This window comes from Meleagris gallopavo, chromosome 8 (assembly GCF_000146605.3).
Source record: "Meleagris gallopavo isolate NT-WF06-2002-E0010 breed Aviagen turkey brand Nicholas breeding stock chromosome 8, Turkey_5.1, whole genome shotgun sequence".
Classification (NCBI taxonomy): domain Eukaryota; kingdom Metazoa; phylum Chordata; class Aves; order Galliformes; family Phasianidae; genus Meleagris; species Meleagris gallopavo.
Window position 1 is genome coordinate 20,262,198 of NC_015018.2, and position 13,970 is coordinate 20,276,167.

General features: G+C 37.4%; 1 protein-coding gene across 4 annotated transcripts in view; it reads left to right on the forward strand.

The window, feature by feature from the left end:
• Positions 1–13,970, forward strand: part of CPEB3 (cytoplasmic polyadenylation element binding protein 3) — a 77,585-nt gene that overhangs the window by 45,564 nt on the left and 18,051 nt on the right. For all 4 annotated transcript variants that reach the window (XM_010714564.3, XM_019617679.2, XM_019617680.2 and 1 more), the window contains exons 5-6: positions 4,771–4,938; positions 6,821–6,910. In XM_010714564.3, coding sequence (XP_010712866.1) covers positions 4,771–4,938; positions 6,821–6,910 — 258 coding nt within the window. The remainder of the gene's footprint in view (positions 1–4,770; positions 4,939–6,820; positions 6,911–13,970) is intronic.

The following is a 13,970-nucleotide window of genomic DNA, read 5'->3' on the forward strand; positions in this document are numbered from 1 at the left end:
CCTGGCTGTGTCATCTTCAAACTTTTTCTCTTGTCTTGGGTTGTTTGAATTTCATTTTGCACACTTTTCAATGCCTTTTCCTTCTTTGTGGTGGGAGGGGAAAAGAAGACTTAGAAGCTACGTTTTCTTTGCTTTTGGAGCTAAATCTAATGACAGCTGTACCGACAATTTTCTTCTGTGTTTACATGCAGCCAGGAGCTATGGGCGGAGAAGAGGTAAAAGTATTTACTAAATGTTTTGTTTGCTGAATAGTGGGAGATATAAATATTTAGATCTCTTATGATAAGATAATGTTACCAATTTTAACAGTGTTTGGTTGATCAATTGCTTCTTCTAAATCAATTTTATATTCTTCATTTGCGAAACATCTCCCTTTTTATAACAACTTAAAGCAGCAATGATTTGAGCAGGTAACTCAGTATGTTGCTGTTACTGCTGAACTGGAGAATGGGTATATGTTAATATTCTTTTTCATGACACGTATTTGTGATTTTAAATGTATGGTGTTGCAGAAAGATTGTTTTCAGATGTTTTTTGTAGAAGTGTAATGTTTAGCAAACTTATTGAATTACCTCAAGCATACTTTTTTTTCTTGGATGAAACTTCTTTTGTTGAAGATTGCACTTGGGAACTGCATCAGTTTACCCTAGGTAGAACATTGTGAATACCAATACTAATAACTGTCCTCAGTGGTGGATACTGATAATCAAGAGAGGAAATAAATTTAAAAAAAACAACAACAACATTTGAGGATGTTTTAACTGTATTTCATAATTTAAGCAACTCTTACAAAAGTACAAAACACGCTGAAAGCATTATACAGATGTTGTACAGTGCTGAATTTGTGTTAATTCTGAGAGATTAATGAATGTGGACAAGAGCAAACATGCTGGTTACCAAAAAAGATTTTTCTAGTGCTGTAGTTGACACTGACTTTTTAACTGAGAAAATAATGGTGAAGATTGTGGCATTTAACAGCTAGAATTGGACAGTGCCATCTGTTTGGGGTACTTTGGCATTACATTTCATTTGATCTCTTTTTTTTAATGTATGTTCTATGGCAGCCATGCATGTGACGCTGCTTGGAAGATCTCCTCCTTTTCACAGTGTAGAATTTGGGAACAAACCTATTCATACGAGCTACCCAATAGCCTCTAAGTAACTTGTAGTTTGCACTTGTGTGGTTAACATAATAGGCTGGACTGATACCGTTTCTAACATAAAATTTGAGCTGATTTGATTCAAAGCTGATGGTGTTTAGCTTTTAATTTATAGGTAAAGGTAAACAGAGAATTGTATTTTTTTAAACTTAGATTTTATCCATGAACTTACCTTGCTATTTTTCCCTACTTCCAGTGAACAGTCTATTGTTATCAGGTGTCTAAAGCACGTTAATATTTCTCTTTGGTCTCTTTGCTCTCATGGTACTTGAAATGTAAAATATCATAAGCTCTGTATGCATGTGAACATAAGATGGTGCCACGTGTCTCCAGATTGATTAAATGGCAGCAAAGTAGGGACGTGGAAATCATCTGGGCACTATTAACTTCCAGTAACTTGTGTTGACTTGTAGAAGCAAAATGTAAGTGATGTGGCAATTGTAATCGTGATGCGTACAAGATAGGCTGTAAAATTCAGTGTAGGCTTCTTTGTAAAAATTGTGGTGATGACAAAACAAGGCAAACAGGTTCTGGATGCGCTGGACTTTCAGGATTGTTTTACTTGACTAAAATGCATGCTTCCCTCCAGAATAATTGTTACCTCTGAGAATTTGTCTTTTCTATGGTAACTAGTAGGTGTGTCTGTGTGTGGGGGTGTGTGTGTGTGCATCTCTTGTCATCAGTGCTAGGGGTTTGTGACATGCCCTACTCATACAGTATTAACCTCTGTGATATCCCTGCTTTTTCAGTATATTGAATTGCATAATGTTGTTTTGAGCTTTCTTAACCTGAAGAACAACACAATTCTTAAGTTGTCTGCTTAAAAAAGATGTGTTGTTTATCAAATGTTCTCATATTCATTGTTTTTACCATTTGCATTGCAGTAATGATATGCAGAGAACTCAGAGGCAAGTCTCTGCAAGGACTCATTTCATGTTTATTACACTGGAGTCTTTTAATTAGTCTTTCACTCTGTCACTGTGACTAAGCATCTTCAGTGGGAAGAGTGTTGTCAGAAATATATTGGGGGTTGGTGCAACCTATCAGCTTTCTACTTGATCCTTTGTTTCTTTTGTGAATTAAACTGAGCTTTTTTTTTTTTTCCCACACTTCAGGTTGCTGAGTTGTGTATCCTGAAAACAAGATCTGTATCTGGTTTTCAAATTTTATTTTACTTTTTCCAGATATGGTTGTAAGAGTAGCTATTGAAAGTCTTTCCTCTTGCCTTGACAACTCAGAGGTGCCAGGGAAGGGCTGCAGGCGTATAAAAACAGGGCACTTAGTAATGCTTTTCCATGATACTCTATAAAGGTTTGCCCTGGGTGTTTTCTGATATGATGTTTCAATAGCTAATGCTCCAAGATGGGTTTTTCTACTGTTCTTGCTCATTCCCTCTTTCAGAAATGATGGGAACTTTTTAGCATCCCAAAAAGCCTGTAGCAATGGGTTCCATAGTTTGGCTTTCTTTGAGTCTTGAGTTTAACCTACTTTGTTTCCCCTCACTTGGAAGAGACAGTGAGCAATTGTTCCCTACTCCATTTTCTCTGCGCCTTTTGTTATATTAAACACTTGCTTTATACACTGTATACTTCACTATAAAGCTCTAGGTCATCATCTCTTGTATTCACTTAATCTGAGTATAGTGTCTGTGAACTGTCAAGCATCTGACCATCAGAGGAGGCATCTTGCTTTTTAAGCCACTATGCATTTTGTTGGATTTCCATCAGAAATCAGCTCTCATTCAGCCTCCTCAATGGACCTGCATTTCAGTTGAACAGCTAAATATTGATTCATTTGATGTGTAAACTTCCATCTTTTTTAAGAAAGCATGTTTGTGGGGGGAAATAAAATATTATTTAACCTGTAAATAATTTGATGTTCTTACATGTTTACTACTTCTACCTATTATTACTCTCATTCACGTGCTCTCTCTTCTGCTAAAATGCATATATTCATATATGTGTATGACCTCTCCATACATTACCAGAATATTTATCAAGTCCTTTCTGGCTTATGCTCTAAAGCTGCCATTTCTGACAGCCAGCTGTGCTAGACTTTAAGAGTAGCATCTCTAAATCCTTCTCTGTTTGTGACATTTGCCCTGTTTCTATATTGGTGCTTAAAAGCACAGTAGGATTTTTACTTCTGTGGATTTTTGCATTTGTGTTCTTTGCCAATGTTCTGTGTTCAATGTGTTCTTCCTACATAAAAATTGAAGCTCATGTTTTGTGTAGTCAGAACATCTTTTCTGTTGGTTATTTATCTTGTTCCTTATATGTAGGTTTGCTGCTTCTTTTTGTAATGGAGCCTTTACTGTTCAAGGCTCTATTACTGATCATTTCAGTATATACATTTTTTTCTGACTAATGTCAGTCTGCGTGTCTTTGTTTTCCTCCTTGCCCCTGTCTTTCCTCCCTTTACTTCCCTGTGCTGTAGCTTCCTTTTCTTTGAGTCTTGCTGGAAAGCAATTTCATGTGATCAATTACCTTGTAATTTATTTTTCCTGCTATTTATATTTATAGTTAACTCCTCTATAAACTGTTTGTATCAATTAATTTTAATTCTGTCCCCAGGTGCAATCCTACATGATATGAGGGGACAAGTAGTTTCTTCAGAGTTGAGATGAGGTTCCCATTTATACATCTTTCCACTTTACAGGATTTATTTTTCAACTCAAGTATAAGAAATTAGATTCTAAATCTACCATGTTCCGCTGTGATGCTTATGTACAGCTTTTATATATTTTGAATATCTTCTATTTTCTGGGTTAATAAATCTGTTCTTAAGATAAGATGTGTATACTTTCGTAATAATAGCATCAAGTTATTTGAGTCAGGTGATCACAATAATTCACTGTTCATCAAATAACTGAGCAGAAGTCATTTATGTTGCTTTCTATTCATTCGTTTACTGAAAGTATATTTTAATGCTGAGTAACAATTTGACACTGATGTTGCTAACAACTTTTTTTGAGTGCAAGTGTTTGTGTTTTATTTAATACGTCTTTTAAAGATTTTTATCTTGTAGCTAAGCTGTTTGCTTCACCTACGCACTTAACATCCACTACTCAGAGCTTTTCTGTGTTTATTTTGCTGTTTGCCCCCTGCTCAGACTGTGCCTCCAATCACTCAAGGAGGAAGCAATGCACTCTTGAGGTTATGATACTGTCAAGCATTCTGAAGGAGGCCATCCTGCCCCGCAGTGCCATGGCTTAAGTGATCTGTGTTTTTAAATCATTTATTTGGGATCTGCTATGAAAGTTTTAAAATCAATAAGGATTGGTTTGAAGAGTTCAAAGGTTCTTTCTGCAGCTATGACAGTTTCTGCGGACAACTTGTTGGTTTCCATTTGCTTATCCATTCACAAGAGTTTCTGCTTTAAACTAAATTAAGTTTATTGTCTTCAAATCTGTAATGATGTTACTCTTAGAAAAAATAGAAGTGATACCAATGAAAATCATCTGAATAACTGATTGCTTAGCTAGACTTCTCAATAGAAATTCTCTTAGAAGCAAAACAGTGTTTTAGAAAAGGAAATTGCAAGTTTTTACTGAAATATTTAATTGTCCAGGAAATAGCTTTAACTATAGATACTACAAAATCTGTTACAGGTCGGTCTTCACTCTTTCCTTTTGAAGATGGCTTCCTAGACGACAGTCACGGTGATCAGTCTTTATCATCGGGTCTCAGCTCTCCAACACGCTGTCAGAATGGTGAAAGAGTGGAACGCTATTCTAGAAAGGTGTTTGTTGGAGGTCTTCCTCCTGACATTGATGAAGGTACTGTGAATAAGTTAAATTGGTGAGATATGGGAATTGGCTTTCATATAGTTACTTAGAAAATGACACTTTATCATGGAAACAAATGTATTTTTCCAGATATATCGCTTGTAGTGCTTGTGGCGTTATTTAAAACATCCTCCTCACTTTGCCCCACAACACCTGAGAATTTCTACGATATTCTTTTGTATTGCAGATTAGAGGAGATGAAGACAGAAATGCCTGCATAGCAGGTCTTTTAATCTGCACTAGCAGCGTGTTCCCACACATATAAAATAGGAGAGCTGGAAAAAGGAAAAACAGTGGGTACTGTGGGTCAATCCTCTGCAGAATTTCCCTTCTTAAAAGAAGCTGTTGATTTATGGACTTTGTTAATGCAGTACTTATCAAAATAAATTGGTTTCTATCCAGCATATATGTAGTGTTCAATTCACAAAAGTAGAGCATTTAATATGGTTGCAACAGTAACCAGCTTAGTAGGGATGGTTGATTTTTTTTTTTTTTTCCCTCAGTCCATATTAGCTCTGCGTGCATGTGCACGTGCACATTTGGACTGAAACCAAAACATTACAATTTGGGGTGTATTTTTCATATTGTAGCATGAATCCATCACTACGTAGCTTCAGTTGGCATAGACAGGACATTCAAGGCTGCCTTAAAGGGAGGAATCCTTGAATCTCATCACCTACTGAATCTAAAGAATAAACTATGGTGCAATTTCAGTTAAAAGAAATAAAAATAAACTGGGTTGCCAATGAATGGTTCACAAACAGCTCAAATACAGTTCCCACATCACATCACCAGTTGCAGAGCTGTTGATACAGGGACAGCTGGATCATATGAGTCCCCAAATGCAAGCAGCAGCAGGCCAGCAGGTACAACTGATGTGACCACTGCCAGGACGCTTCAGAGTTGAAATACATGCCCAGCCTGTCCTGAGAGGAAATAAGAAACATGTCTGCTTGGGAGCTATTACCCTCATACATGAGAGATTGACTCTAGTAACATCATCTTCCTTCAGCTTCTGATTTATGTGTTCTGTGTTTTCTGTCTCTTGTTGCTTGAAAAATTTAACATGCAGCTCGTGGGGATCAGGTAATCTGGATGCATCTCAAATAGCAACCAAAAATTTGGAAAACCACTGCTTTTTTTTCTTCAAGCTTTCTTTCTGATGAGTTGTTGCTCTGATCTATTTAGCATTGCATTAGATATAACTATAAATGACTACTTTCTTTAAAATGCATAAATGCATTGAAAAGTTATACATATTTTAAAAACTTAAACAAATTTGAGGGGAAAGAAAAGAATTTATTTAAATAAAAATTGTTCTATAGGATAGTTTCAGGGATAGTTTCAGATGTTTGCTTTCTGGCGTTTTAAAACTGATACTTTAAAACAAAACAACAACAACAAAAAAAAACCCACAAAAATGTGGTGATTCAGGGCAGATTTTCCAAGGGGACTGTGGAGGTGAAGTCCCCACAGAAACATGGCCTGATGCAGCCTGCCTTCTGAATCATGCTACGAGGAGTGGCCATGCAGACACGTAGCTTCTCCATCAGTCCCCATGTGGCAGCATCTGACCCTGCATTGTGGCTATAATTAGACATAGACCACAGCTGAAGCATATTCACTTTTGATAGATCGTGTTTGCAGCAGGATTAAATGCAGACTTGTATTAGTGGAATGCAAAATTCCTTTTTTAAGCAGCCATGTATATTGCAGAACTGAAAGAACATTTAGGCATTATCAATGCACAATATTGCAGTTTTTGTTGTTCTTGATAGGTACAGAAAATAGACTTTTAAAATAGAAATGCTTACTTACCTTGCCACTGTCAGTCTTCAGTCTTTCTCTAAGGTGCCTCATTTGTTTTTTGTAGATGAGATCACTGCCAGCTTTCGTAGGTTTGGACCTCTTGTGGTGGACTGGCCTCACAAAGCTGAAAGCAAGTCATATTTTCCACCTAAAGGTAATTAGCTTAAAATATATTTATGCAGGCTGTTCTGGTAAAAGGAAATCATGTCTACAATATCGCGATCTATTAAAAAGAAAGGATTTGATTATCAATGATGAATTTGCTCTTTCAACAAGTGTATTTTCAGCAGTTACCATGATGGGAAAAAAAGAACAATTCAGTGAATGAAATGTAGCTTTGTTGTATTTCACAAGCACGGAGTCCTTAATTCAGTGTTTAATTTATACTAGGCTTAGTTTAGAAGGAAAGTTTTTGAAATTTCCCATTTCTAATTATGTTGTGGTTTGTTTATTGTTGAAACCATAAGAATAATAGAATATGATTTGTCATGGCCAGAAGTCGTTGGTGAACTGTATGTGCAGTATTTTGCAAAGATGCATGAGCCTACACTGTGTGTGCTGACCCAGGAAGCTGTGATCCTGCTCAGAACCAAAAGGTTTGCAGCAGGGTTTGCTGCTGCTGAGCTACTGCAATGAATTCTGCTAAGAGATGGAGTCTGCAGCTTGGGCAGGTGTCAGGCACTGTGATCACAGAGCTTCTAGGCCGGAACTGATTTGTTTCAGAGTGGCTTAGAGTTAAGCAGGTGGGGCTATTTCACACCCATCAGCAAAATACTTATTTAGGGTTTATGAAAAAACTGTCTGGGAGAGTTGCTTGGTTAAACTCAATTGCTCTCTACTGTATCTTCTGCTGTGATTTTATTTTTACACCATATAGTCTATGCTCAGTCACACTTGCCTCTTGCGTGTGGTTTGGGAGTTCATGCATGATCTAAAACTGCAGCATAAGGTTAGGCACAAAATTTCTGCTCTATACATTAAGATTTTCTATTCTCACTGGATCTCGAAGTTCTTAATTGCTCGTTATGGCCACTGATTATTTTGGCAGAAGAGCAGGCTACTCAGTCACTGAACTAGCTAATCCTGCAACATTTCCATAGATACATTTTTTACTGTAACAGACAAGTGAATGAACAGTTTTTGTGGAATCTTGAGTGCTGGAGGCAAGATAGCTCTGTGACAAAGGCTTGTTCTGTAAACAGCATTTGGGGCACTTGCTTTAAAACAGAACAAAACATACATGTTCTGTCTTTCCTGTCCCATTCTCACAACTCGGCCTTAATGTCAGGAGTTTTTATGCAACATCTGTTTCTGAATTAAATACATAAATAAAGCACATGTTCTTAAGAACAGTTAGTAAAATATGTTTTTTTTTTTTTTTTGCACTTTCACTGAAAAGTTTAAAGAACAGTGATAAAGCAAGTTTCTCCTTGTCCCTAATATCTCTTGGACCTCTCCGCTATAGTTTTGTTCTCATTAATTCAGTAACTATTTAAGGCAGATCAACATGGGACTTCCAATTATTGTTGAGTTTGTTCTGTATCTGACACTGGACTAGTTATGCCTCAACAAACCTGTGAAAATGTTTTTGAGTAAGATCTATTTTAGCAGAAGACAAGGGAATGCAGGCTCGCTTCTATTTTTGTCGTGATTCTAATATAGGAAACGGCTTTCAAAGCCCCTGCCAGTTGCCCTGAATGCCTGTCTGAAAGTGCTAAACAACAGTCAATCCCAACTGTTCCAGATTTATTTATAACTAACTTCTTAGTTATCAATCAGGACTGCAGCATTATGCATCCTGCATTCCTGTCTTTGAGATTCTTCCAAGAGTTGTACTAAGCTTGGTTGGTCGAATGAACATAACTTTCTGCGATTCTGTATTGGTATCTGTGTAAAAGACCAGGAGTCAGAAGCCAAGTTTGAACACGTTGTATTTTTTTCAAATCTTTTGCATCTATTTTAAAGATAAAGAATACTCCTCTTGCAAGGTTATTATGGAATCATTGAAAGAAGCACTGCAATAAAATGCCTGTATTTCTGTTTTTCCATAGAGGCTCCTTTAGAATTAAAACATAGTATTTATTTCTTTAAGCTTGTTTTATTTTAGGCTGTTCTCATTTATTATCTGGCACTTATTTAAAAAAAAAAAAAATCAATGAAATGGAAAGAGATGCTTGAAGTTATGCTTTTGCACAACATTCAGTGACATCCAGCTGCCAAGTAGTCATGATTTCAGATGTTTTCTCTCTTTTTTCCTACCTCTTTCCTTCCATGTCACATTATAACCTTTAGAATTTCTGACAATTTCAGTATGATTATTTCAGATAGAAAATCTGTCCAAAATAAAAATAATAATGAAAAAAAGAGGATGTCTGGACTGTGGGATTGCAGTGGGATGATGTGGAGGCTAATCTTTGTTCACACATTAATAAAACTGATCTCTGAGGCTTCTCCCACCTACTTGAACGTGCCTGACTGGCAGTAATATTGAACCCTGCTCTTTCTGAAAAGAGGCTGTCGCCTCCAGATGGACTTTAGTGTCCTTTTGATGGACAGGCTTTTTTATTACCCCTTTATTTCTGTAGGTCAGGCCAAATGACTATGCCTAGACTTAGAATGAAATTTGTTTTTTGTTTGCTTTGATAAGCATTCAGTTACAGGCTTGAAGCAGACAGAATCATACCGTTGGGTCAGCATAGTCAGCTGAGTTTCACACTGGGGCAGTTTCATCAGGGATTATTACCTTCTACATGCAGGTGATATCACCCCTAACAGTTCTGAGCATACTGATATAGACTTTCTGCATCTATGTTAATTGCTCAAGAAAAATGCTGTGCCTTATTCATAATTGAATGAATTTGTGACATGTGTACAACACTGATGCAGTAGATGAATTCCATATAGTTGCTTTATGTTAGGAGGACTGTCTTGATATCCTTAAGACTAGGAACAAAAGACTGCAGGAGCTATTAGCCATGACTAAGCTGATCAGGCATGAAATCTGAAAGATTAAAATAAAACTATGGTCTAATGACTTTTTTCCCCTCCTCCCTTTATCTGGTGCTTTATCTGGTTAGTTTGGTGGGTAAGTCAGACTGCAGATATGCAGTCTTGATCTGGCAAGCCATATTAGCTAATTTATTAGCTGGTGTGGTTGATTAGCTTAGGTGCAGTGTCACATAAGCTGCTTTCAGGGCTGAGGTCCAGAAACGTTCCCACAGTGCTGAGCTTGAACATAGAATGTTTTCCTGGATTTTGGTATCCTGAGAATGGTGATGCTACTGGCCCTGTACAGCCACTGTCTTTGCTTAAACACATCAACTAAGTGCAGGGCCTGGTGAACAAAGACCAGTTTTGTGTGACATAACTGAACTGCAGTCTCCAGCATGGTGAGTTACACAAGGCTTATTGCAATCTGATTTTGGACCTGGGAGGACTACAGATCAACAAGGCTGTGTCTGTATTGTACTGCTAGGGCGTGCTGTGTACTATGCCATGCAGGTTTTCCTGTTTTGCAGGTTTTCCTGTTTTGCAGGTATTCTAGGTCTTTGCTACCTATCCTGAATCTTACCTGACATGATGACACTGAGTATGTGTTTGAGAAAGAGATCTGGCTTGATCAGTGGTTAAATTTTGGTTATTACCACAACAAAACCAAAATTATCTGGAAGATCAAAAACAGCCCTTACAGGAAACACCAATGAGTTCGGCATTCAGATTGCCAAGAGAACACTGGTGGTACCCAGCTGTTTTGTCCCTGAAAGCATAGATTATTGCACTTGGGCAAGAGAAGTTGATAACAGCTGACAATGTGGGTAAGAGGCTGCTATTTCTAGTTGTGAGCATCTGCATTATTGCCTCAACAACATTTCTTTTTACCTCTCCTATGCATTGTAAAGCTTAGCACTGTGTTTTTATGTCGGTGTCATCCATGAGGTGAATTTAATGCTTTGCTTCTGAATAAGGCCAATTCATTACCGCTGTCTGAAAAGTCTTTGAATTATTTCCTTTGGCACCTGTTTGGATGCGTTAGTAACAGAACTGGCAAAATGTATAAATGCCATGTGTTGGTCTCAGTAAGCAGATGCCCGGTTTGTAATGTGTTTACTTGGCTTTCACCACAGAATTTTGGGAACTGAATGGGGCTTGTGATTAAGTATTTTCTGAGTACCTGTGAGATGTTGAGAAATAATTAAATATGCACATAAGTAAGTTATCAAATGTAGTTACGTATTTCCATGGCAGTTTATTTCACTCTGGCAAAATCCAGATAATTCGATTTGTATTTGATTAAAATATTAAGGCTTTCTGATTTACTTAGTGGTCTGCTGAGTTAAGCAATGTTTATGCTAACTACAGTCAATTTTTTTCCTACTTCTTTTATTAAACAGATGGTGTCAACTGTTTCAAAAACATTCTCATTTTAGTTTTTTTCAATACATCGCTAACTTTAAAACAACTCCCTTAGGGGGGAAAAAAAAGCTTTTACTGATTTATTTTTCTCTGTGATAACTATGATTTTTCCAGCACTCACTGAAACATGTATGACATTTTTACAAGGAAAAAAATTACTGAATTTTTTCTGTTTCTTTCCTTGTAAGAGGAAAAATGTTGTAGAGCAAGAAAATGAGGTGGTACAGAACTTGAAAACAGGATGCATTTGGAATGGAGGAGTGCACTGACATGGTTGATTAAGACGTGTGATACAACAGTCCTATCCTCTTGTATTTTCCTTGTTTTTCAGTTATTTATTTGATTAAAAATAGACACATTGTACCTACTGCTTACAGGGCACACAGAGATGAGCAAGATCTCAGGAAGAAAAGAATGCTATATAGAAACTTGCGTAAAGCAACACTGGGAAGTGATTGCTTTCGTTTAAAATCACTGGTGCGGCAGACTTGTTTGAGCATTCCTGATGGTCTCCAGGGTAAACTAGTTGGGAACGCTGTCACTGGCAGTTGTCTGACCTTTGTTGTGTGACTGAGATCCCTTTGCATGGTTAATTCCACTGCCAGTGCAGTAGAGATGGTAGTTTCCACAACAGCAGCAATGAATAGTTACAAGGATAAAGTATGGTGCCATAATTCTAACTTCATCAGCTAGATTCAGAAATGGGCACCTGATTTGTCTGAGTGCAGTGATATGTTGTACAGAAGCTAGTTTCAGTATTTGAGAGAAGCTGTGGATGCCCATCCCTGGAGGTGCTCATGGCTGTATTGGATCGGGGCTCCAGGCCCTGATCTGATGGGTGGCACCCAGCCAACAGCAGGGGGTTGGAACTGTGGATGGCTTCCAACCCATCTTTCTGTGTTGTATTTTTTTTTTTTTTTTAATTTTTATTTTTCTCAGTTAGGTCTAAATGATCTAATATCATGCTACTGAGTACAGCACAGAGTGCCTGGCCAGTTTTCATATCTTACAAGCTGAAGCTGGAGATTATAACATTTTCTAGAATGGGAGCTTAAGTTCCTTAGCCAGAAACGCATTGTATGGCAAGTAGCAACGAAAGTTCTTTTTAAAACTTTATTTGTGTATGTTCCCACACAGAAGTACACAAGATCAGTCCTTTAGCCACTGATTTCTCAGGCTGTGTACATAATTTGGAGGCCCTGTGCCTTCCCACAGCAGGAAAGCATGATCCCAAAGCAATGCAATTCACAACGTGTGTGGTAGCAACATGCAGCACATACTAATTTCCTATTTAAGATTATTTTTAGTGTAAAAGTTGCTTTTATATTTTCAATGAATTGTGTTTAAGACCTTTTTAAAGACCTTCATGCTAATTCCTATCCCGTGCTTCATGAGTCTTGGTGGTGAAGTGATAATGATTGTAAAATATCTGTCTGATAACTGGCATAGCAGTCTCAAAGAGCATTCAAGAAGCTGCTTCATGTAAGAGAAAGTCTGTCCCTAGAGCAGTGCCATTTGCTGTTTCTGTTTCTGAGAGTAAACAAGAATCTGATGAGGCAAAATATAGTTATTTTTGTGCAATCAAACCTAGGCAGGGCAAATTGCATTCTGAGGTGGCTTTGCAGGATTCCTCTCTACCAGCTTTCACGTTGCCTTCAACAACAAATGCTATTTCTTTTAGAATTGCAGCCTAATTCAGCTTAGTACCTTTAGACTTTTCATGGGTACATCTTGGGTGTTCTCTTCTCTGGTGGTATAGAGGTAACTGACTTCAATGTTTGAATATATTGGGCAGCTAATGTTAATAGAGCCATACTTGTGATCATGGGCTTTAAATCTTAATGTCTGAAAAGATGATATTAAAGAGAAAGGAGGTGCTCTACTTAACTTCTTAATAGTTGAAGATGAATCATTACTTTTCTAATTCAGGGACAGGGCAAAGGTGGAGAGGAGATGCAGATCCTCTTCAGGAGAAAGCTTTGTGTTTTGTGGAACTAGCACATTGAGCTTGATGACTGACTGCACAGTTTCCTAAATAAGAACACTGAGTTGTACACTCTCAGGAGCATGCATCTTTGTCATTTTTGTGGATGATAGATATTACTGTGATATATGGTATAGTAGTTAAGCATCCAAGTATATTACACTGTTTATATCAGACTGAGTCACTGAGCAGCTTACGCATCGTGGCTCACTCAGGAGGGCTGGCATGCATTTTCACTACTTGTAGTGTCTAAAGTGTCAGTATGGGGAAGAAAATATGAGTCCTGATTGTGAATTTTCTTACAGATCATATATTTTTAATTTAAATGGATATTTAACTAAAATTAAGTTAGACTAAGTAATTTTATGTAGCCATACTGAAATTTTGCATTGGATAATGCCTAAAAGATTCCTAAGCAGACTGAAAAATGAGTTCCCAGTATCACTTCACAGTCCAACTAGAAAAGAAAATGCTAGTGATTCTATTGAATGACTGCCTGGTCACAGTATCTAGCCAAATTCTCTTTCATGTGGACTTCATCATTTTTGATCGCTCTGAGGCAGGTTCTGGTTGCAATAGTAGTCAAATAGCTCTCTTCTGCAGCCTAAAACCACCAGGATGGATTCTACCAGGAAACCAATGTACAAAATATCTCAGTATGGAAAAAATAACTTGGAAAAGAAAAATGCAGGAGAGAAGGAAGGAGTCTGAAATTCCCCCGAGGAGAAATGGCATAATTGAGATCAAGCTTTTTTTTTCCTTAGTCACCCTAAGCACTACATTTTCATGTTACATTTTTAAACAAATGCAAAAGGCC